We start from the raw sequence: 26,009 nt of genomic DNA on the forward strand, positions 1-26,009 counted from the left end.
CTGTAGATTAGATTGATTTGGACTAAGAAGAACCCTGCTGAATTCGTCACGGCTCACACCCTACGAACCGTACCTCCTGTACTCATCGCATCTTATCTGTTGAGCCCTGCTGACATTGTCGTGGCTCACACCCTACGAACCGTACCTCCTGTATGCATTGTATCGCATCTGACAAGCCCTGCTGACTTTGTCACGGCTCACACCCTACGAACCGTACCTCCTGCACGCATTGCAACGCATCTGACGAGCCCTGCTGACTTCGTCGCGGCTCACACCCTACGAACCGTACCCCCTGTACGCATTGCGTCACATCTGACGAGCCCTGATGACTGCGTTGCGGCTCACACTCTACGAACCGTACCCCCTGTATGCATTGCAACGCAACTGACGAGCCCTGCTGACTTCGTCGCGGCTCACACCCTACAAACCGTACCTCCTGTACACATTGCAACGCATCTGCGAGCTCTGCTGACTTCGTCGCGGCTCACACCCTATGAACCGTAACTCCTGTACGCATTGCATCGCATCTGACGAGCCCTGCTGACTTCGTCGCGGCTCTCACCCTACGAACCGTACCCCCTGTACGTATTGCATCGCATCTGACGAGCCCTGCTGACTGCGTTGCGGTTCACACTCTACGAACCGTACCTCCTGTATGCATTGCAACACAACTGACGAGCCCTGCTGACTTTGTCGCGGCTCACACCCTACAAACCGTACCTCCTGTACGCATTGCAACACATCTGCGAGCTTTGCTGACTTCGTCGCGGCTCACACCCTATGAACCGTACCTCCTGTACGCATCGCATTGCACATCTACAGCCCAGCAGTATTTCAGCGTGGCTCGTACGCCACCTACCGACATCTACAGCCCAGCAGTATTTCAGTGTGGCTCGTACGCCTCGAGCCGAACATCAAGTACGCCTCGTACCAACGTCTACAGTCCAGCAGCTTCTCATCGCGGTTCCCCAGAACCGACTCGTACTATCGAACACATCGTACCAGATGATTCCACATCGACTCCATGTCGACTGTGAGTATCCGAGTCGCCCCAGCCACTCGAAACCGAACTGAACTGAGTCTTGTTGCAACGCACTTACAATCATCTTTTTCTGCTAACTTATTGTAGATTCTTTTTTACAGTTATTGGCCTGAGGATAAAGATTTTATAAAGAACACTATATTTTCATATACAACTGGTGTGGTGTCCATTTGTAGAGTGTCAAGATATTACTGTACATGGTCATAAATGCGTCATGCCTTTCCTCGAAGATAAGTCTAACCGCTCGGTAACACTACTAAGGGGGTAACCTTCTACCCTAACTAGAGGAGGTGGGTCCCTGCTTGGACTGAAGTAACTACCTCTGCCAACCAGAGACAGCCAAATCTAACAGGGATTATTACCCCCGATCAGCCCCCCAGGAGGGCAGAAAGCCCACTAGACGCCAAGGTTTTTTTTCCCTCTCTGAAAGAGGAGTGGGGGCTTCCCAGAATGGGCATGCTAATGTCTGTACACCCCAAAACTAAAGGGACAGTCTTTCTGTCCCTCCCTGGGGCAGATGGGGGTTATTACCCCTGATCTCTGCCCCCCGGGGGAAGCCCACTAGACACCAGGGATTTCATTTTTATTAGAAAAGAGAGATGGGGGCTACCCAAAATGGGCAAAGCCATGCCCCCACCCACAATTATAAAAATGGAAGTCTTTCTGTCCCTCCTCAGGTTTAATTGAGGGTACTAGCCCCCGCTATGCCCCCATGGGGGCAGAAAGCCCACTAGGCCCCAGGGATTTCTTGTTTTTAATATGTATGCCAATGCCCCCACCTCCAAACAAAAAATGGGATAGTCTTTCTGCCCGCCTTCAGGGGCAGATGGGGGTAATTGCCCTTGATTTGCCCCCGGGGGCAGGAAGCCTATTAGACACCAGGATTTATTTTAATAAAAGATAGGTGTGATGCTAATGCCCCCTCCCCCAAAGGGGCAATAGCCCCTGATCTGCTCCCTGGGGGGCAGAAAGCCCACCAGGAACCAGAGAAATGTTTATAGGCTTAGGCTGGGCCGGTCCCCTTTTTGTGTGAACAAATCTTTGCTGCTTCTGTCCCCCTCCACACTCCTGGGGGCAGATCAGCAATATTTTTAGGCTAATCTGCTGAAAACCTCTAGACACTAGCTTCTGTGTGTGAACTGGAGTGCAGCTGATGGTCGGTGTTTTCTGGCGTTTGGCTGACTGTGTGTGAACCTGCATTTTGCTGGTGGTGTGTGTGGGCTTGCGCTTAGCTGGCAGTGTGTGTGCACTAATGCTTGGCTGGCAGTGTGCGTGGATTGTTGCTTGGCTATCGGTCTGCATGGATGGACCATGTCTTGAGGTGTGTGTGTGGACTACAGCTTTACTTGTGGTATGTGTGGGCTGTCGCTTGGCTGGCGATGTGCGTGGATGTTGTGTTGCTGGTGGTTTATATTGATGGTGTTTGGCTGCTGGTGTGCATGGATGCCGCATGGTTGGTGGTGTGCATGGATGGTCCTTGGCTGCTGGTGTGCATGGATGGCGCATGGTTGGTGGTGTGCATGGATGGTCCTTGGCTGGTGGTGTGCATGGATTGTGCTTGGTTGGTGGTGTGCATGGATGGTCCTTGGCTGGTGGTGTGCATGGATGGTGCTTGGCTGGTGGTGTGCATGGATGGTGCTTGGCTGGTGGTGTGCATGGATGGTGCTTGGCTGCTGGTGTGCATGGATGGTGCTTGGCTGGTGGTGTGCATGGATGGTGCTTGGTTGGTGGTGTGCATGGATGGTGCTTGGTTGGTGGTGTGCATGGATGGTGCTTGGTTGGTCGTGTGCATGGATGGTGCTTGGCTGGTGGTGTGCATGGATGGTGCTTGCCTGGTGGTGTGCATGGTTGGCGCTTGGCTGGTGGTGTGCAAGGATGGTCCTTGGCTGGTGATGTGCATGGATTGTGCTTGGCTGGTGGTGTGCATGGATGGTGCTTGGCTGGTGGTGTGCATGGATTGGCTCCGCTGGTGGTGTGCATGGATTGGCTTGGCTGGTGGTGTGCATGGATGGTGCTTGGCTGGTGGTGTGCATGGATGGCGCTTGGCTGGTGGTGTGCATGGATGGTGCTTGGCTGGTGGTGTGGGTTGCGTGAAACCTCCAGCGTTTTGCTACCCAGAAGCTCCTGCAAAACGTCAATTTAGATAAAAAGTCACACTTTCCTCACATTTCTGTGTGGAAAAGTTGTGGGATCACCGTGCCGGCACAAATTTCACACCACCCAGCGTACTCCTCAGTTTCCTGATAAAAATGATACCTCAATTGTGTCGGTGCCCAAAACAGAGAACCTAAAAACGTATAAAAATTAAAAGCTGAGGGGGTCCAAAGACCGTCCAAAAGGGCTGTTTTTTTATATAAGTTATTAGGCTGACTCTGCTTTGGGCACCCACACAAGTGAGGTATCATTTTTATCAGGAGACTGAGGAGAACGCTGGGTGGTGGGAAATGTGTGCCGGGCAGTGATCTCACAAACTTGGCACACAGAAATGGGAGGAAAATGTGACCTTTTGGCTAAATTTGAGATTTGCAGGGGATTCTGGATAAGACAACTTTGGGAGATCCATGCATGCCACACATCCCTGGACTCCACCAGGTGTCTAGTTTTCAGAAATGTCTATGTTTAGTAGGTTTCCATTGATGGCATGCAAGCCAGGGCCCAAAAACGCAGGTGCTACCAATCTATCACAAAACAACCTATTTTTGCGAAGGGAGTTTTTTACCAAGCCCTCACACACTTCCTACCACCCAAAGTTCTCCCAGCTCTCCTGATGAAACTGCTACCTCACTTGTGTGGGAAGGCTAAGGGCCTGCGACAGGGAGTGTCCCAAAACACATTGTGAAGACATCAAAATTATTTATCACAAAATTACCTTGTTTTGCAATGTGGGCATCTGCATTTTTGGTCCCTGGCTCTGTGGCTATTTAGGGAAACCTACCAAACTCAGACATTTCTGAAAACTAGACACCCAGGGAGTCCAAGGATGTGTGGTTTGCATGGGTTCCCCAAAGTTGCTTTACCCAGAATTCCCTGCAAATCTCAAATTTAGCTAAACAATTAAATTTTTCTCACAGTTCTGTGTGGGTACACCATGCTGGCACAAATTTCCTACCACCCGGCTTTCCTCTTGGTCTCCCAATAAAAATTATGCCTCACTTGTTTGGGTGGCCAAGGGTCTGCGACTTGGAAAGGACAAAAACGTAGAGACTGAGGAAATAGCACAGCAAGCTCTAAGCACCCTATTTAAAAAAAAAAAATTTTAGGCGATTGTGCATTGGATACCCAAACAAATGAGGTATCATTTTTATTTTTTAAGGGGCACTCTGGGTAGTAGGAAATTTGTACCGGCATGGTGATCTCAAACAGAAATGTGAAGATAATATAATTTTGATTAGCAAAATTTGAGGTTTGTAGGGGATTCTTGGTAAGAAAACATTGGGAGATCTACGTAAGCCATACCTCCCTGGACTCTCCCAGGTGTTTTTTTTTTTAGAAATGTCTGGGTTTGGTAGGTTTCCCTAGATGGCTGCCAAACCTGTGACCAAAAGCACAGGTGACTCCCTCGCGAAACCATATCTTTTTGTGATCAATCATTTTGAAGTCTCCACAGTATGTTTTGGGCAATTTCCTGTTGCCTTGTTTCCCTTCGTGCCGGCTGAACTAGGGTCTAAAATCCACAGGTAGGCACGTTGCGAAAGAAGGGTCTGTTTTCCTTGCAAAAGATTATGTGACCACATTTCTTTTATTTTGGGCCATTTCCTGTTGCGGGCTCTAAACCTACCCACATAAGTGGGGTAACAATTTTATCGAGACACTTGGTGGAATGCTGGGAGGTTGGAAGTTTGTGGCTCCCCACAGATTCCAGAACGTTCCATCACAGAAATGTGAGGGAAATGTTTTTTGTTTTACAAAGTTTGAGGTTTGCAAGGGATTCTGGGTAACAGAACCTGGTGATAGCCACACAAGTCACCCCATCCTGGATTCCCCTGGGTGTCTAGTTTTCAAAAAATATCCATGTTGCATTTTGACCCATTTCCTGTCACAGGCTTTAGGCCTACTCACACAAGTGAGGTACCGTTTTTATCGGTAGACTTAGGGGAACCCAGAATAGTAGAACAAGTGTTATTAGCAGCTGTTTTTCTAGGAATTTCTGCCTTCGAAAATATAACACAGTTGGTAAAAAAGACATTTTGAAAAATGCCCCTTAATTCACATGCTGGCATTGCTACCCACAAATTCAGAGATGTGCAAATAACCACTGCTTCAAAACTCCTTATCTTGTTCCCAATATGAGAAATATCTACGTTTCTTTGATACCTATTTTTCTCTCTTTATATTTTACCAAATGAATTGCTGTCTCCCCGGTACACAATGAATGACCATTGCAAGGTGCAGCTCATTTATTGGCTCTGGGTATCTCGGGTTCCTCGTGGACCTACAAGCCTGATATATCCCCGCTAACATAAGGGTCCTGCAAACATAACGGTATATTGCTTTAAAAAATCTAACATAGTTAGAAGTTACAGGTGAAAATGTAGGCACAAATGACTGTTGTTTTGAACTAATTTTCAATATATTTTAGTTCAACTGTTACTTTCTATAGGAAAACCTTGAAGGATCTACACAATTCACCCCTTGCTAAATTCAGAATTATGTCTTTTTTTCATAAATCTATAGCTTTCCGGGATCCATTATTGGTTTTACACCCATTTCTACCACTAACTGGAAGGCGGTTGAAAGCACAAAAAATAGGAAAATAGCTTATTTCCTAATAAAATGCCAAAACCTTATAGAACATTTTGGTTTTCTGACAAATATTTGCCTGTTCGTGAAAGCTGGGAAGATCATGATTTTAACCAAAAAAGGGAGTGGCACAGGGGGACAAAAGGCCTGGCAGCGAGGGGGCTAAGGTAAAGGGTGACCACAGGGCAAGGAGGATGGTGAGGACTATGAAACAGGCCAATCCTAATAGCAGACAGTGCGTCAATAAAACAATACATTATAAGGAAGTAGGATGTAAGGAGGAGGCTGCCGGGGACACTTAAGTGTAGAACAACATAATGTCTAATCCACGCAATCTGTCAGCCCGGCTCCCGGCCCCACTGTCCACAGGGGACCAGAGATCACATGAACAGGAGGGTATACATCATACTTGGGTACAATTGTACATGCACCAACTCACACAGGCTGCAATGTAGTCAGAGTTTGGAGGGTCCCTTATGGGTGGCATAACACATGGTGCAGCCTATGGGGGTCCCCTGGAGTTCCTTGGCCCCAGGTATCTAGTACCATATACTAGGGACGTACAAGGGTACATCAGCAGCCAATTAGGAATGTACCAAAGTACTCACCTTAGCCAATTTAGGAAGGAAGCACAGTGACTGGGGTCCTGATTAGCAGGATCTCAGTCAGACTAGTCAGGAAAAACTGTATGACACCAGGAAAAAGTGGGGGTAACAATGAAAGCAGATCCTACTTTCCCACCCCCTACCCCTTCTCCCCACCCCTCTAGAGAGTAGCATGGGTAGTGTGTTGGTCTCTGCTCGGGCACAGTGCAGGGGAGTATGCAGCCACCTCTTAGTGTCCGGCACAGAGGCCGCTTTCCAAGACATTGCTATTCGTCACTTGAAAAGTACGTATGCAAGGTCTTTGAACCTGTGTAAGTGTTTGCCCCCTCTTTGCTTTAGGGTGAAGGCCTAGCAGGCAGGATTCAGGGGTAGTTGACAGTGTATGGTCTGTGAGTTCTGCTATGGTGGCCGTAACCTCAAGCCATGACACCTGTAGTGGTGGGCACTCCCACACCATATGTTAGAAGCCAGCGTCAGCCAGTTTACAGCACGGACACTCTGGTGTCAAATCAGGAAACGCGCTCTTGATACGGTGGGGGTAGAGTTAACTGTAATGTGTAGTTAAATTGAGTGAATTGGAATCGAGGGTTCCAGGACACTTGGCTAACATGTTGTAGCGCCTGTATGCATGACTTGAGCGGTTGCGGGAGCATAGCGTTCATCTAGCCATTGCAGTCCCCCGTGTGCAGCTGGTGAAATGTTGATCGTCAGCATTTAAAACACCTTCTTGTTGCTCTGTTTTGGAAGTTTGTGGCTCCCCACAGATTCCAGAACTTTCCATCACAGAAATGTGAGGGAAATGTTTTTTGTTTTACAAAGTTTGAGGTTTGCAAGGGATTCTGGGTAACAGAACGTGGTGAGAGCCACACAAGTGCCCCATCCTGGAATCCCCTGGGTGTCTAGTTTTAAAAAAAATGCCCATGTTGCATTTTAACACATTATCTGTCTGGGGGCCTACTCACACAAGTGAGGTACCGTGTTTTTAAAAAAAAATATTTCTTTTTATTGAAGAAACAAGAAAAGAAGAAACAATAACAGGTGGCTTACAACGCGGAGTGAAAGGATCAATAATATACATACAGGGCATATAGACTGAGAATCATCAATAAAGTCTGTTCACGAGTTACATCAGGTATGCGGCCGTATTACAATCAGGATAGTCAAACCAACGCCTACCACCAACCCCACCTCCCCAGGAAAACAGGATAAACATTGAGTAACAGCCCAGAGTAGAAGGGAGGGGGAAGGGTGCAGTAATAAGAAGGTTACGAAGTTATAGCCGCATACCGAACACAATGATAAATTACGCAACAATTGGCTAACTCACGCAAGTGATCTCTCCATCAGAACCCGTCTACCCCATAACACAAATCCGCTACTCAATAAGACCACCTATACCAGGATTTTGAAGGATTTCAAACAGAAAAACTACATATACTAACTAAACAAACACCCCTCCCCCCACCCTGCACCCCTGCATATGGCTTGCACCCTATCCCCAACTAGCAGCGTGCCTGTCGCCCCATCTAACTAAGAACTAAATACAGACCTACATCTCAGTACGGCCCCCCGGTCCACCCCACCCCCCGCCAGAACCAGGAATCCCCGTAATAAAATACACAACTCCATTAAGAAGCAAATTTAAAGCTGGGAAAAATCCCGGGATCGCACCAAAGTACAACGTAGTGGTTCACACACCCGGAGGCAGGGTGGAAATTCAGGATCTGTAACAGGATTATCCGGCGGGGGACGGAGTTCGGCGGAGCCGGGAGCCTAAGCGGCCATCTTGGTTGCAGGCGTAGTTCCTCCTCCTGAGGTACCGTTTTTATTGGTAGACATAGGGGAACCCAGAATAGTAGAACAAGTGTTATTACCAGTTGTTTTTCTACACCTTTCTGCCTTCCAAATGTAAGACAGTGTGTAAAAAAAGAAGACATTTTGAAAAATGCCCCCTAATTCACATGCTGGCATTGCTACACACAAATTCCGAGATGTTCAAATAACCACTGCTTCTAAACTCCTTATCTTGTTCCCAATATGAGAAATACGTAAATTTCCTTGATACTTATTATTCACTCTTTATATTTCACCAAATGAATTGCTGTATACCTAGTACACAATGAATGACCATTGCAAGGTGCAGTTCAGTTATTGGCTCTGGGTATCTCGGGTTCCTCGTGGACCTACAAGCCCGATATATCCCCGCAACCAGAAGGGTCCTGCAAATATAACGGTATACTGCTTTAAAAAATCTAGCATAGTTTGAAGAAGTTACAGGTGAAAATGTAGGCACAAATGGCTGTTGTTTTGAACTCAAATTCAATATTTTTTTATTTGAACTGTTGCTTTCTATAGGAAAACCTTGAAGGATCTACACAATTGACCCCTTGCTAAATTCAGAATTATATATTTTTTTCATAAATCTATAGCTTTCCGGGATCCATTATTGGTTTTACACCCATTTCTACCACTAACTGGAAGGCGGTTGAAAGCGCAAAAAATAGGAAGATAGGCTATTTCCTAGTAAAATGCCAAAACTGTGTAGAAAATTTTTGTTTTCTGACAAATGTCTGCCTGTTCCTGAAAGCTGGGAAGAAGGTGATTTTAACACCACAGGCCCTTTGTTGATACCATTTGCAGGGAAAAAAACTGACGCTATCTTCTGCAGCACAATTTTCCCATGAAAGTTTTTTTTTTGCTGTATTTTGCCTAATTCTCTCTCTCCTCCAGGAGAATCCACAAACCCTGGGTACCTTTAGAATCCTCAGGATGTTGGAAGAAAAGGACGCTAATTTATGTGGACAAAAAGGTACGGGTGCCTAAGCGCAAACCCCCCGAAACACCCAAAAAAGGGAGTGGCACAGGGGGACAAAAGGCCTGGCAGCGAGTGTGCTAAGGTAATGGGTGATCACAGGGCAAGGAGGATGGTGAGGACTATAAAACAGGCCGATCCTAATAGCAGACAGTGCGTCAATAAAGCAATACATTATAAGGAAGTAGGATGTAAGGAGGAGGCTGCCTGGAACACGTAAGGGTAGATCAACATAATGTCTAATCCATGCAATCTGCCAGCGTGACTCCCGGCCCCACTGTCCACAGGGGAACAGAGATTGCATGAACAGGAGGATATACATCACACTTGGGTACAATTGTAGATGCACCAACTCACACAGGCTGCAATGGCATGCCTGTGGTCTGAGTTTGGAGGGTCCCTTATGGGTGGCATAACACATGGTGCAGCCCATGGGGGTCCCCTGGAGTACCTAGGCCCTAGGTACCTAGTACCATATACTAGGGACTTACTAGGGTACACCAGCAGCCAATTAGGAATGTACCAAGGTACTTACCATAGCCAATATATGGATGACTGGGGTCCTGATTAGCAGGATCACAATCAGACTAGTCAGAAAAACTGTATGACACCAGCAAAAAGTGGGGGTAGCCATGAAAGCAGATCCTACTTTCCCACCCCCCCACCCCTTCTCCCCACCCCTCTAGAGAGTAGCATGTGTACTGTGTTGGTCTCTGCTCGTGCACAGTGCAGGGGAGTATGCAGCCACCTCTTAGTGTCCGGCGCAGAGGCCGCTTTCCAAGACATTGCTATTCGTCACTTGAAAAGTATGTATGCAAGGTCTATGAACCTGTGTAAGTGTTTGCCCCTTTGCTTTAGGGTGAAGGCCTAGCCGGCAGGATTCAGGGGTAGTTGACAGTGTATGGTCTGTGAGTTCTGCTATGGTGGCTGTAACCTCGAGCCATGACACCTGTAGTGGTGGGCACTCCCACACCATATGTTAGAAGCCAGCATCAGCCAGTTTACAGCACGGACACTCTGGTGTCAAATCAGGAAACACGCTCTTGATACGGTGGGGGTAGAGTTAACTGTAATGTGTGTAGTTAAATTGAGTGAATTGGAATCGAGGGTTCCAGGACACTTGGCTAACATGTTGTACTGCCTGTATGCATGACTTGAGCAGTTGCGGGAGCACAGAGTTCATCTAGCCAATGCCGTCCCCTGTGTGCAGCTGGTGAAAGGTTGATTGTCGGCATTTAAAACACCTTCCTGTTGCTCTGTTCTTCAAACAATCGTTAAAGATTGGCTGAGGTGGAGTGCTCAGTGCTGTGTTATTGGAAGCCAGCATCCTAATTTCCGCTACTATATCTCTGAATATTACTGAGCTATAAATGTTTTATTTCTGTCTGATCTGGGCCTGCACCCGCTCTACATGTCATAGAGGTAAAGCTGCTGTGGAATTAGCACACATGCTGCTGGTTTCAGGCTTTTCGATCACAATGCAGTAACAATTTATCATTCCCACCGCCTCACCTATCACTCGTTGACTCTGTCCCTGCCTTGGACCCGATAGGGAGCTCTGTTTCTTTTTGGTTAGGTTTGTGCTGTACAAATACCACATGCATAGCACCTTTTTCAAAGGAAAAACACTTTGGTGACAGCAAACGTTGCTGCTGTAGAACGCAGTTGAGATAGTAAAGAACCTTGGTGGCATGCAGCACGCTTTGGATCATTTGGGGTTGCATTTCACACTGTGAAATACTTTTATTTACATTGTTGAGCTGTGCCAATGGCATTTTGTGTGTATTTGAAAAGCAATGCTAATCATCTGGCCCTTTGTAAAAGCTGTGTGGGGGCTGTGTACTTGCCGGGCATGTGTGAGAGTCGCAGAGGGCACTTTATCTTTATCTTATGTGCAAGCTGAACGGGAGGGGAGGTGGGGTTGGGGTAATTTTTAAAGATACCTTGAAGATGAGGACTATTGATATTGATGTGGTTACTGGACTGGAACTATTCGGCATGACCAGTACAAATGATTCTGGTCTTATTTCGACGGGGATTATCTGTTACAGACCCCCCGGGGCTTTTAGTGTTCAGCAGCAGCAATCACTATTGGATACCCTCACTAATATGGCAGCCACGCATCATAGATTAGTAATTTTGGGTGATTTTAATTTGTGGTTAAATGGCTCTCTCGACTCTGGTTTCTATAATGCACTTCACTCCTGTGAAGGTCTTGGCCTCTTTCAGCAGGTCTCCAAGGCCACTCATAACGCTGGGCATCTTCTTGATTTCATTTTCTCAGAAACCCATCTTCTGCACATTGGCGAAATTCTGCCTATGGAATGGACGGATCACTTTCTGATTAAATTCTTTGTTAACTTTAATACCCTTAATACTCAGGTATCTCACTCCGCAACAGAATATATCAGTAGAGATTGGAAGGCTCTCACAGGGATGAGGGGTTCTGATATTGTGTTCAAGGTCAGGGATTGTTTCTCATTAGACAAGCAAGTTGAGGAGAATTATGCCTCTCTGTGTCTGAGGTCACCTCGGCCTTGGACTCTTGTGCCCCCCTGAAAAAACATAGAAGTAGGGGCAGAGCCTCGGCCCCGTGGTTTAACGATACTTTGAAAGACCTGTAATTAGCGTGCAAACAGGCTGAGAGGAGATGGAGGAGAGGCTACAAGGAGATGGACAAGCTCCTGTGGAAACTCAAAATTATGGATTATAAGAAGGAGATCAGAAGGTCTAAGGCTGGCTATTTCTCTTCCTTAATCTGCAATGCCTCTAACAGCTCTAGAAACATTTTTCACATCCTGAGCAGTCTTACTAGCCCTGACTATTCTAAGAATGTGATACCCCCCTCTCAAGAACTCTGTGAGAACCTGGCCAGGTTCTTCCAGGAGAAAATCCAACTGATCATTGATGATCTGGAGGGTGGCCATCAGGCAGCAGGGAGTGTAGTCTCAGGCTATGAGCGTTGACGCCCCTGTGGTGAGTGACTCTGAAGGTGTGGATATTAGCACCGCTTGTCAGGCTGCTAAATATCTATCTGAGTTTGTGCTTCTGGCGGCGGAGGATTTCAGTAGGGTGGCATGGGGTATTTCCTCCGGTTCTCCCTTGGACCCAGTATCACACAAGATTTGGAAGGAGTTTGAGGAAGAACTGTTTCCAACTCTCCGCTTGATCTGTAATCAGTCTTTAGCCAGTGGTGTGGTCCCTCCCCAATGGAAGCAAGCTCTGGTGACACCTCTGCTGAAGAAGTCTTCTCTTGATCCAGAGTGTTGTAAGAACTATAGGCCTATTTCCTTGTTGCCGTTCCCGGCCAAGATTGTGGAACGTGTGGTCAGTAACACTCTTTCCAGGCACCTGGAGCAACATAACTTGCTGGAGGAGGTGCAGTTCGGATTTCGGCCAGTCCACGGTACCGAGACGGCCTTGGTGACCATTATGGATGACCTTCAGAGGTGGGCAGACAGGGGTCAGGCAGCAGTGCTGATCCTGCTCAACCTGTCTGACGCCTTTGATACGGTCAACCATGAGATCCTGCTAAGAAGATTGAGCGAGGTTGGGGTGAGGGGCTGTGCCTTACGATGGTTTCGGTCTTTTCTACAGGACAGACAGCAGGTGGTGTCACTCCCTCCTTTTCAATCTGCCTTCTCCAATGTGTATTATGGTGTGCCACAGGGTTCAGCAATTAGCCCTATTTTATTTAATATTTATTTGAAACCCCTGATTGCGGTCATCAAAGTATACAATATTGACATCGTAAACTATGCTGACGACACGCAGCTGATTCTCTCCTTTGAGGGAGAGGACTCGACGTCAGTGGATGTGTTTCACAACTGTCTGCGGGACACAGCCCGTTGGCTTAAGGACAACTCATTACAATTTAATGCAGGGAAGACTGAGGTGATTTCCTGCTCAGTGAGCAGGATTCATCATGTCATTCCTTGCAATTTTTGGCCCTCTGGTAATTCAACCGCAGTTCGGCCTGTAAAAACGGTCCGTAACCTGGGCATTATGTTTGACAACAAACTTACTATGGAAGCTCAGGTTACAAAAATGACAGCTTGCTGTTTTGTGATCATTAGATCCCTGCAGAAAATCTTCCCTTTGCTACCTCCTCAGGCGCGTGCGCTAGTGGTAAGGTGTCCGATTCTCAGTAGGTTAGACTACTGTAATGCCCTATTGCTTGACTCCCCGAAGTTCCTTTTGGACAGACTACAGAGGATCCAGTCAGCAGCAGCCAAGATAGTCCTAGGGCTGCCTAGAAAGTCCTCTACATCTACGGCCTTGGAAGAACTGCACCGGCTTCCTCTGAGACAGAGAGTTCAATTTAAATCTCTCTGCCTTGTCTTTAAAGCCCTTCATGGGATGGGTCCTGCGCTCACGCGGAAAAAAATTGATTGGTATATCCCTACAAGAAGGGTCTGCTCCTCATCAGCGAGACTGATGAAGGCACCGAGGTTTAGGAAAGTCAGGTCAGGGGGTAGATCCTTTGGTGTGGCAGCGGCCAAACTGTGGAACGAGCTCCCGTGGGAGATCAGACAAATTTGGGAGCTCCTCCCTTTTAGAAGAAGTTTAAAAACCTGGCTGTTCCCCAAGACTAAGGGCCAGATGTAGGAGCCCTAATACCGGTCGATAACGGCCAAATTCGGCCGTTACGACCGGTATTTGGGTTTTGCAATGGAGGGGGCTTAAAATTACAGAATCGGTATATTTACTGATTCGGTAAAATTACCGATTCGGTAAATTACCGAATCGGTAAATATACCGATTCTGTAATTCTAGATGTAGCTAGCACTTCAAAGAGTGCCACAGGCCCTTAAGAGTCGGTATTTTACCACACAATACTATTGTGTGGTAAAATACCGAATTCAGGTGTGCATGCACATAAGTGCATGCACACCTGTGCCATGTGACATACAGACATGCCCTTAGGGCCTGCATGTGTGCCACATGTCACACAAGCCTGTACTTGGGGTGCTAGAGTGTGTCAAAGTGACACCCCCTGCACCCTTGCAGGATTCGGTATTTACCGATTCGGTAAATACCGATTCGGTATTTCCAATTGATTCCTATGGGCTTCAAGGCCCATAGGAATCAATGGGCAATACCTACATCTGCCTCCTTCTAATTTACCGATTCATAAATACCGAATCGGTAAAATTGGGTATTTATGAATCGGTAAATTAGAATTACCTACATCTAGCCCTAAGTCGCCTGGCCATGTATCCGACACACCTGTACTCTGAGTTGCTTAGCACCAGGATGCCTGCAAGGTGACAGTGCTCTTTATAAGCTGTATAAATAAAAATAAATAATAAACAGTGTGTGCTGTTCTGGTGCATTCTCCATCTTGTGGAAAGAATGAGCGCACCTCAGTATTGTTCCATTAAATGTGGCAACGGTGGTTTGTACAGGTGATGTTGAAAAGCTTGAGTAGGAGGGGAGACCCATGAAAGGTCATGGGAATTGCATGGTTGTAAAATCTTGTTCGCAGGTTTTGTGCTGGAAAAGGAATGTTGAAAGCAGGTCTATGCATGTGAGGTGCAGGTGAATACATTTAAGAACAGGCCCTACCTTGTATGGAGGGCAGGAGAGGTGCAGGGTATATGAACAGAGCAGTTTGACGTAAGAGATGTTTTTAAGAGAGTGTTTGGGGTGCTTGGCATGGTCCAGGGGTGAAAGGGCGATAACAGGCTTGACTTTGGCGCACCATCTCTGCTCTTGCTACGCTGATGCACAACAGCTGTCTACTAGTAGGCCGCCAGGCTAGTGTGCTATCTCGAGCTCTAAAGTTAGAGGTGAGACAACTAAACAACAGAGCAGCCCAGCTCAATCTGCTAGTCCATCCGTGGAACTCCCTCCCCTGTAGATAATACTGACAAATATTTGAGAGAAGTAAAACCACAAATTAAGTTACAATCATTAAACTGCTGCTCTACTGCATATTGTGGGTGTAGTGGATGAAGCCAGGCACCTCTGCGAGCAGCAATATTTGATTTATGGCACAACATCCTGATGTCCACCCTGCTGTCGCAAGTCTTCCTGATCCATCTCACATCTCTTACTCAAAGAGCTGTTCTTGTTTTAACAAAACCTTGACCATATGCATCTACCTAAAGCTGTAACTAGTGTATGAGTGCTATGCGTGCGCCCTTTTTTTTTACTAACTTACTCATGAACACCTTTGCTGAAATAAGTAAGATGTGAAAGTCAAAGCACCTTTTATGTAAATTTCTGTGTATGGTTAAATATGCCTTCATAAGTTTCAGAAATGGTAATTAAGAGATATTTATACAATCAATTAAAAATTGTGTATGCACATTCCGTTATGTTTCCCTTTAAGTAATTTTAAATCTCTTTACATCCAACAGAAAACAATCTTTGATTGTACGAAATGTTTCAAAATGAGGAAGATAACACTGTAAATCTGCAAAGACGAAGTCCGAAATATTGAGTTCCAGTATTCAGGAAAACATAAGTGCCATCAGAGACAGCCGAACCTGAACATAAACTGAGACATCCTGAAAGAAGAGACAAGGGACACGAGAAATTCAGTGATTCCACGAGTCTCAGCTGTGCACCTACATGCCTCAAAACAAAGAAATAACCTCTAGGAAATTAAGACAACACTGATAAACCTCCTCTTGTGTAAACATGTCCAATAACAGCTTTGATCATGAGGTTAGTATGAGGTGGTTACAGCAGTGCTCTGCTTCCTTAAATAATACCAGGCCACCATTCAGTGCTAGAGGTGTATTGCAAACTGTTTCCGACCAATCCACAGCAACCATTGAAAAGCGCAACGGAGTGGAGTCAGACAAGTGAAGGTTAAAAGAAATAGGGGTTCAGCTGTCTAAAATACAGAGCACTGTTCCACTGTGCACCGGCCAGAAGGACAATGAATCTTTACCCGCAAGCATGCAGAACCATTATCCAGTCTAAAGACACAATCGCCCTCGAAGAAGCCTTACACACGTTATGTGATTGGAAAATAGTTGATGACCATTGCACTTTATTCTTTAATCGTAAAACAAACGTGCAAAATACGACTCATACAGGGAATGCAAGAATAACACAAGTGCTTTATCAGTCATGTTGGCCCTTCAGGATGTACAGTCAATGGATGTAAACAAGTATATACCAGAGCAAGAGACGCTAACCAAGAGAGAAGTCTCAGACACATGCAGTGAGAGCTTTAGTTTGTCATCAATATTAAAACCCCATCAGCAAGCACACACAGGGAAAAAACTATTCAAATTCACTGAATGTGTAAAGAGCTTTATTCAGTTATCAGGCCTAAAAAGACATCAACGAACACACCCAGGGGAAAAACCATATCATTGCACTGAATGTATGAAGAGGTTTAATCAATTATCACACCTAAAACAGCATCAGCGAACACACACTGGGGAAAAACCATTCCAGTGCAGTGAATGTGGAAGATGTTTTAGTGATTCATCAGCATTAAGGAGACATCTGCGAACACACACAGGGGGAAAACCATTCCAGTGCAGTGAATGTAAGAAGAGGTTTAATCAATTATCACACCTAAAACAGCATCAGCGAATACACACTGGGGAAAAAACCATTCCAGTGCAGTGAATGTGGAAGAAGTTTTAGTGATTCATCAGCATTAAGGAGACATCTGCGAACACACACTTGGGAAAAACCATTCCAGTGCAGTGAATGTGAGAAGAGGTTTATTCAATTATCAGACCTAAAACAGCATCAGAGAACACACACTGGGGAAAAACCATACCAGTGCAGTGAATGTGAGAAGAGGTTTATTCAATTATCAGACCTAAAACAGCATCAGAGAACACACACTGGGGAAAAACCATTCCAGTGCAGTGAATGTGGAAGAAGTTTTAGTGTTTCATCAGCATTAAGGAAACATCTGCGAACACACACAGGGGAAAACCCATTCCAGTGCAGTGAGTGTGGAAGAAGTTTTAGTGATTCATCAGCATTAAGGCAACATCTGCGAACACACACAGGGGAAAAACCATTCCAGTGCAGTGAATGTGGAAGATGTTTTAGTGAATCTTCAACATTAAGGATTCATCAGCAAACACACACAGGGGAAAAACCATTCAAGTGCAGTGAATGTTTGAAGAGCTTTAGTCGATTATCAGACCTAAAATACCATCTGAGAACACACACAGGAGAAAAACCATATAATTGCACTGAATGTGTGAAGAGGTTTAATCAATTATCACACCTAAAACAGCATCAGCGAACACACACAGGGGAAAAACCATTCCAGTGCAGTGAATGTGAAAGAAGTTTTAGTAATTCTTCAACATTAAGGATTCATCAGCGAACACACACAGGGGAAAAACCATTCAAGTGCAGTGAATGTTTGAAGAGCTTTAGTCAATCATCACACCTAAAACAGCATCAGAAAACACACACAGGAGAAAAACCATTCAAGTGCAGTGAATGTGAGAAGAGGTTTATTCGATTGTCAGACCTAAAACAGCATCAGAATACACACACTGGGGAAAACCCATTCAAGTGCAATGGGTGTAGGAAGAGCTTTATATATTTATCAAGCCTAAAACGGCACCAGAGAACTCACACTGGAGAAAAACCATGCCAGTGCAGTGAATCTGAAAGTAGTTTTAGTGAATCTTCAACATTAAGGATTCATCCGCGAACACACACAGGAAAAAACATTCAAGTGCAGTGAATGTATGAAGAGCTTTAGTCGATTATCAGACCGAAATCACCATCAAAGAACACACACAGGAGAAAAACCATATAATTGCAGAGAATGTTTGAAGAGGTTTAGTCGATTATCACAACTAAAACAGCATCAGAGGACACACACTAGGGAAAAACCATATCATTGCCATGAATGTAAAAGTAGCTTTAGTGAATCATTAACATTAAGAAAATATCAACGAATACACACTGTAAACACCATTCAAGTGCAAGGAATGTGACAATGGATATATACACATGTGAGCAAGGGCTTGCGTAGCCCGGAACGCGTAATGCACTTTTTCCAGCTGTATCTACCAAAATAAAGAAAACCTGTAACTGATCCTGTGGTCCGTCTCCTGTGTGAACGCCTCGCTGGTCCGTGTGGATTGGAAGTGGCGTGGAGGAGTTTTCGTGTGTATATATATATATATATATTCACTGAAAAAACCATAGGTTATAGACCATATATAGTTAGGAATTAGCATTTACAAAACCTTGAAAATTCACTGAAAAAAACCATAGGTTATAGACCATATATAGTTAGGAATTAGCATTTACAAAACCTTGAAAATTCACTGCAAAAACCATAGGTTAGAGACCATATATAGTTAGCTGGACATTTTATTGACATAAAACCAATGAAATTCCATATATAGTTAGTTGCACTAACTATATATCGCGCACCCGCAATCCACTGCTGATGATGTCACATATTACATCATTCATGACATGGTCAGTGACATCACTGATGACATCACTGATGACATCTCAAATGACATCACTGATGACATCACTGATAACAACATCCAGTGATTTTTTGTTTCTATAAAGTTTAAATATGTCTTACATATTGAAGAATGAGTGGATGTGTAAGTGTCTGGACGAAGGATTTAGTAGGTGCATGACTGACTGTATGAGTGAGTGATTAAATGTGTCTCACTGAGTGCATGGGTTAGTGACTAAACTGTCTTAATTTGTGCATCATTATGTCTGTTGTTCTGTAAACTGCTGCATGTGTTGATCAGTAGCTATATGAGTAACTATATGGGTTATTGATTGATTGCCCAAGTATTTGTATGGGAGACTGAGTGTGTGTGTGGCTAGCTGGGAGGTGTGTGACTCTGTGCAGATCAATCTGTACTTGTATCAATGATTGTATAAGAAGGTAAGTATGTGTTAGTATATGTTTGAAAATGTAAGGTGCTCTATGTTTAACTGTATAGACAAGAAAATGGAAGTCTCATTGATTCTTTACAGGACTGACTAGGTGTGTGAGTAACTCCATGGATGAGTGGCAGACTGTGAGTGTCTGTATAGGTGTATGAGTGCATATGATAGTGTTGTAAAGATGAGTGATTGTATGTATGAATGATTGTATGGGTGAATGAGTGAAGGTGTGTGTAGACGTAGCAATCAGTGAGTGCGTATGTAGTAACTAGTATTGGTGTGTCAATGGTTTCAAAAAATATACTCTTTTTAACACTGGGTGAAACAGAGGTTATATTAAAATGTGAGGAGATGCATTGTATTGTCACATGAATGATATCATCAGTGATGTGGTCATTGATGTCAAATGAGATGTCATCAGTGATGTCATCAGTGATGTCATTTGAGATGTCATCAGTGATGTCATCAGTGATGTCACTGACCATGTCATGAATGATGTAATATGTGACATCATCAGCAGTGGATTGCGGGTGCGCGATATATAGTTAGTGCAACTAACTATATATGGAATTTCATTGGTTTTATGTCAATAAAATGTCCAGCTAACTATATATGGTCTCTAACCTATGGTTTTTGCAGTGAATTTTCAAGGTTTTGTAAATGCTAATTCCTAACTATATATGGTCTATAACCTATGGTTTTTTCAGTGAATTTTCAAGGTTTTGTAAATGCTAATTCCTAACTATATATGGTCTATAACCTATGGTTTTTTCAGTGAATTTCAATGGTTTTTTAATAGCAAATATCATAAGCTGTCGAATGTCAAGTACGTGGTAAGTAAAAACATTTTCGTGTTTATGCACACTGATCTGCTTTGAATGCTGCCCCTCACCCCTCATTTCTATTAGGAGTACTCTCTCTGCAGATAGTGAAGGGTAGTTAACGCAGCCCTTTGCCCCCTTTGTAATCCGTCGTGCCTGCTTCTCTCTCCATTTGATTGATTGTTCTCTTTGGTTCATTCTCTATTTACAAACAAGCACAGAGTCGCAATACTCTGTTTAGTCTTTGCAGATAGCGAAAAATCGTGTAAAAAAACAAAAGGAATCGAACAAAATCAGTAGGCCACTAATGGGATCTCTTTTTGACCTCGCTAAAATAGAAACATTAGGAACAACCTGTTGAAAATAGCAATGCGTATGTACATAAGCGGCGTTCATTTGTGTTCACAGTACCCCTTGTTGATTGTTTCAATCGAGCATTGAATTGTTCGAAGTTGGTTCTCTTAAGGATCTTCTCTGCCTGCAAACGAGGAAGAATAGGAATATTCTCTCTCCCTTTGCAGATAGTGAAGGGTAGGTAACGCAAGCCTTTAACACGTCGTACCTATTTCATTCCTCATTGATTGATTGATTGTCCGAACATTGACTGTTTGGGAATTAGTTCTTTTTGGAGGTATTCCCTGTTTGCAAATAAACGTAGGAAAATCTTTGCAAGTAGTGAAAGGGTACGTAATGCAGACCTTTCTCCCCCGTTGTAATCTGTCATGCCTATCTACTCCCCACTGATTGATGCACCTGTTTCACCCGGACCATTTACTAGAGATACGTCATCTGGCCCGACCAGAGAGCACCCCTAGTGAAAAGGACATATGCAATAATAACGAAGTGATCACTGTATCCTGTTAACAGAAACTTTAGCATGAAACAACCTGGAAAGAAAAGAATAGGAAAACGAAAATCAGTAGGCCACTGATGAACATGAACTTTTATTAAACAACGAACAAAGAAACGATAACATAACGTAATGATAAAACCTATTAATGTCCTAGAAACAAGAAAACGTTAAAATATGCCAGTGGTGAGAGACCAGAAAAACAGTAAGAGAAACCAAATCACCCCTCGCTGTCCCACCGCCTGCCACGCCAAAAAAATCGATAGACTAGGGAAAATGCAAGTCAGTAGAACATCCGCCCCCACTCTGGAAACTTCCAAGGTGGGGCAGGGTTGCGGCTACGCCCAGCCGGGAGCAGCCCATATAAGGCAGGTCCTGCTGCCACGCCTCGGCCAGGATATCCTAACGTAGGGTGTAGCCGGAGGAGAGGCCGAGGCCAGCGGGACCCGGCCAGGGGATTGCCTTTACAACGCTGAACAGTTGCAGGGGGGGGGAATGTCTCCTCGACCCTCCCCTCTCTCTCCCAGTCCGGCCGCGGTGGCCCTTGAGAGTTGCAGGTACTCCCGCCACATGCTCTTCCGGTCCGGCCACCAACGGTCGGGGGGCCGAGGACGACGGGATCCGGCTGCAGCCAATAAACCAAGAAACCCGTTCATGGGGCCAGAGCCAGGGGCGTCCGGCCGACATCTACCGGAAGCCCGGCCCGAAGACGGACGGGACACTTCTTCTTTCATGAATAATGGCTGCGACAACACTGGGGGGGATGTCTTGCACATGCCTCCGACCCCCCCCCCCCCTCGTCCTCATCGCCTGGTCCGGCCATAACAAATCTCAAGCGAGACGCCGTGGGGTGCACTGGGAGGGAGAGACGGTGCGAACAGGCCTCTCCCGCCTCCCCAGGTGGAGGCTTCCCAGCTGCACCCTCAGCGCTCCAGGCGCCCGGAAAAGGGTTCTTCCACTGTGGCCATGCTGCAACGTCTCGCCCGGCAGGGTGGAGCCCGTCCGCTCATTTGACCCCGCGATCGCCAGTAGCTACCGAACTCTCAAAATGGCGGTCGACCTGGCAAGAGCGGGCCCAGCATAAAGAAATGGCCCGGTCACTGCTTGACTCCACCACCGTAGTCCTCCACGACCTTGAAGATTCTAGAGGAGCCGCGGGAGTCTCCGACCCCCGATGGGGAATGACTGCCATGATCGCCCGTGGAGTGACGAAACTGTATCCGCGGGACGTCGGCGCTCCCATGCTGGCGCCAGCCTCACTTTGAATTACTAGAATCCTGCAGACCTCAGTTCCGGTGAAAGCACAGTGTGACCCGGTAGGAAAAATTGTTGCACCCCCTCCCCTTTTTCACTGATAGTTCAAACCACCGATCCTTTCCTTTGCCCTTTTAACTGAACTTTGGACTGCCTCCCCCTCTTTTACATTTTCTAGAGAAAACAAAACTTTAACCACTACATTAGCATAGCAGTTGACACCAGAACTGTTTTCAAATTTAAAACCAACAACATCTTCAACAAAATCCTTTTTGTTTCTGCTGTGACCCTGCTACAGCACAGGCATTGTCCCCAGCAGTAATTCTGCGATGCCGGTAAGAATAGCTGTGGTGCCTACTGGACTCACTCACCCCCGCGGCGCCCCACGCCGTTATTTGCTGGGCGGCAACTTACTAGACATCACTTTCGTGCCATCTAGATTTCAGCGCGTTCTGCTGCCTTGGAACTATTCGCACAACAGACCGCTACTGACAAGAATATTTCATTATTGGTGCTGTCAATTTCAATAAATCTATTGGATAATTCAAAAGAAATTGCCACGGTCTCTTCGTTGTTTAAATGTTTTTACTGTTTTTGTTTTGTTGTATATATTTATATGTTATTAAAGTTTTATATTCCTACTACTTTGTTGGAGTGCTACATATTTTTAATGTGACACATAATTGTAAAAACTTTGATGTACCAAGAGTCATTCCTGGAATCTTCCGCTTCAGGCTCGGTCCCCTCCCCAATCACAATACAGGATGGTTTTCAGATAGTAGGAACACGTGTGGTGTGACGGATCTCATCGGGTGTGGGCCTTGATCTACTATAACTCCTTTGAAGAGGGGTGATTCTTTACAGCTGGGGCCATAAACTACATCTGCAGGGCTAGCTGATAGCCTGGACAATCGGACACAGAGGAAGAGGAGTGTCAGAGGGTGCGGTAGTGAATAGGGCGAAAGGGAGGTGTCGGGCGGGCACAGAGTGTGATTATCAGGGAAGAGCAGCGCAGATGGGGGGAGGTTTATTGCCCATGCATAAGACAGAGAGCGGGGGTGACCAGTGCCTGGGGAAGATGCTTGCGAGGGTGAGGAGCCATGCTACGAATCGACAGCGTGCAGAGAGTGGGTCTGGTCAAGACATCTAAAATGGCTGCCGTGCACCACAAAAGTGTGGCATTTCAAAAAAGGCAAGATGGCGCAAACAATGTTTTTCAACACTTCCTCATTTCCTTCGAATCGAACGTTAACAGACGTTGGGGCATATTACCAAAGTTAAGCGATATTTATCGCTAACGATGCTTACCAACGAATTTTTTACCGCTAAGCATCGTCAGAAATTATCGAAGATAAACCTTGCTATTATCAAGGTTTATCGCAAATGCGATAATAAACGGCCGCAATGCATCAATATCGCTAAAAACTCAGCGATATTCATGCATTACCGAGCTAATGCTCTTAGCCATTTTATCCACCTCCCATTGGATAACATGGCTAAGAACTGCTCAGGGCAGGTGTTACTTTTTGGAGATATTCGCGCTTAGCGCGAATATCTCCAAAAGGAGATAGATATCTTGCATGTTGTAATGCAAGTTATTGTGGTATATGGAACTCATACCATAATCTCTCAGGAAAGCAGAAACTGATCCTTTTGGGACCGCCTAAAAAGGCCTAGGGGGTGAGGAGTACTCTACTTTGCCCCCTTTTCACGTTCCGAACTATTTTATTTTACTCTCTTCTGTAATTACACAAAATAGCAGCGATAGGATGCATCGGAGACACACAGGGGCATATTACCAACAACTAGCGAAAATTTTTGTCTCTAACTTGTTTAGAGACAAAAATTATCGCCGCACATCGGCGATTTTTATCGCAGATAAACCTTGCTATTAGCAAGGTTTATCGCAAATGCGATAAAAAACGGCCGCAATGCATGAATATCGCTGAAAAGTCAGCGATATTCATGCATTATCGAGCAAATGCTCTTAGCCATGTTATCCACCTCCCATTGGATAACATGGTGAAGAACTGCTCAGGGCAGGTGTTAGCTTTTGGAGATATTCGCGCTTAGCGCGAATATCTCCAAAAGTTGGTAATAGGAGATAGCGATGTTAGCGACTGTTTCCAGTCGCTAACATCTTGGCACGCCCACTTTGCATGTCATTAGTGATAAATATCACTGACATGCAAAGCGGGGCCCAAGATGGTCGCTATCTCCTATTAGCTGTCACTAACTGGTGTTAGCGACAGCTTGGTAATAGGGAGATAATTTTATCTCCGCTTTCTTGGCTTTTAAAGCCAAAAAAGCGGAGATAAACCCCCTTGATAATATGCCCCACAGTGAGAGAAAGGAGGCCGGAGATGAAGAAGAGATGTCAAATACACATTGGAGATAATATAGTGGCAGAAGGGAAGTAAATATGAGTAAACTTACCATGTAACATAAAAATGTTGCACTCTATACTATAAGTCTCATTTTATACTACAATCACTTCGCTACAACCTCAAAAATTAAAAATAAAAATGAATAATGTCTCAAACAATTTTTGATTTCTAAATATAAATTTATTCTTCAGATTTTTCTAAATTTGAAAGAACTAGTAACATGTCCTCATCAGCAATGTCCTCATGAAAAGTCTGCAATGATGATTCTTGTAACTCTATGGTCTCCAAACATTCGATAAATTCGCCATCAAGAGATTGATCAAAAAAATCATTCAAGTCATCTCCTCCTTGTGACAATATTTCATTATTGGTGCTGTCAATTTCAATCAATGTAGTGGAATCATTCAAGTCATCTCCTCGTGACAATATTTCATTATTGGTGCTCTCAATTTCAATCAATGTAGTGGAATCATTCAAGTCATCTCCTCCTTGTGACAATATTTCATTATTGGTGCTGTCCATTTCAATCAATCTAATGGAATCATACAAGTCATCTCCTCCTTGTGACAATATTTCATTATTGGTGCTCTCAATTTCAATCAATGTAGTGGAATCATTCAAGTCATCTCCTTGTGCCAATATTTCATTATTGGTGCTGTCCATTTCAATCAATCTAATGGAATCATACAAGTCATCTCCTCCTTGTGACAATATTTCATTATTGGTGCTCTCAATTTCAATCAATGTAGTGGACAATTCAAAAGAAATTGCCACGGTCTCTTCGTCGTGAGCCATTTTATTTTGAAATTGCTTGCTGTAAATTGCAGAAAAAAAAAATCACTTTCATTTATCGTTTTTAGTAATACATAATATAAAACTAACTTTATCAAGTATTTAGTATAACAGAAGGACTGCAAATAAATAACAGAAAACATTTTTCAAATTATCTTCAAGTGTACAACATAGTTCCCCTTACAAATTAACAACTCACCTTTTTAAAAGTAGGAGAAGTGTTAGTACTGTGTAAATCAAACACCAGAAATTCACCACCAAAAATTCCTCACAAATGTACCTCAGACAGTAGTATCACAAAATGGCTGTGGTTTCCTCTCATTTGAAATATATACATAACCAATTAACTTTCATCACACACAAATACAAAACCAAACTAACACTTTAATTGGTTCTAAATTTCAACACTTTCAAATGTGTTTTCCCCATGCAATTTTCCATAGGACATTTACATACGTCTACAGCCTGAATGGCTGAACGGAATTACACCAAACTTGGCAAAATGGTACATCAAACCTAAGAGGTCAGGAAGGATCTACTATGCCCCCTTATGGTCATTTCCCCCTTCGCTTTGGCCTCCTCTTGTCTCTCAATCCTACCGAGAGACAAGATGGCGGCCGCTACGGACTGTTTGGAATGTTGACAGACGCCGGAGAACCAATCAGCTTCGCAAAGCTCCGTAACGCGAAAAGTACGCGAAGCGGAGCGCTGTTACAGATATATATCTTTTTTTGAACGTTAATTTCTCAAAATCCACTGGAGCACATATATTGAGACCTAGCAAAGGCACATCGGGCTACCAGTCCCTAATATTTTGCCAAGTTTCGTGCAAATCC

The 26,009-nt window shown here is 44.7% G+C and overlaps 1 protein-coding gene across 1 annotated transcript in view; it reads left to right on the forward strand.

Annotated features, from left to right (window-relative positions):
• Nucleotides 1–26,009, forward strand: part of LOC144806235 (uncharacterized) — a 105,275-nt gene that overhangs the window by 15,887 nt on the left and 63,379 nt on the right. The window contains 2 exon segments of the mRNA XM_078672632.1: nucleotides 15,565–16,774; nucleotides 16,776–17,873. Coding sequence (XP_078528758.1) covers nucleotides 16,286–16,774; nucleotides 16,776–17,873 — 1,587 coding nt within the window. The 5' untranslated portion in view covers nucleotides 15,565–16,285.

This window comes from Lissotriton helveticus (genome assembly GCF_964261635.1).
Source record: "Lissotriton helveticus chromosome 1_1 unlocalized genomic scaffold, aLisHel1.1 SUPER_1_unloc_55, whole genome shotgun sequence".
Classification (NCBI taxonomy): Eukaryota; Metazoa; Chordata; class Amphibia; order Caudata; family Salamandridae; genus Lissotriton; species Lissotriton helveticus.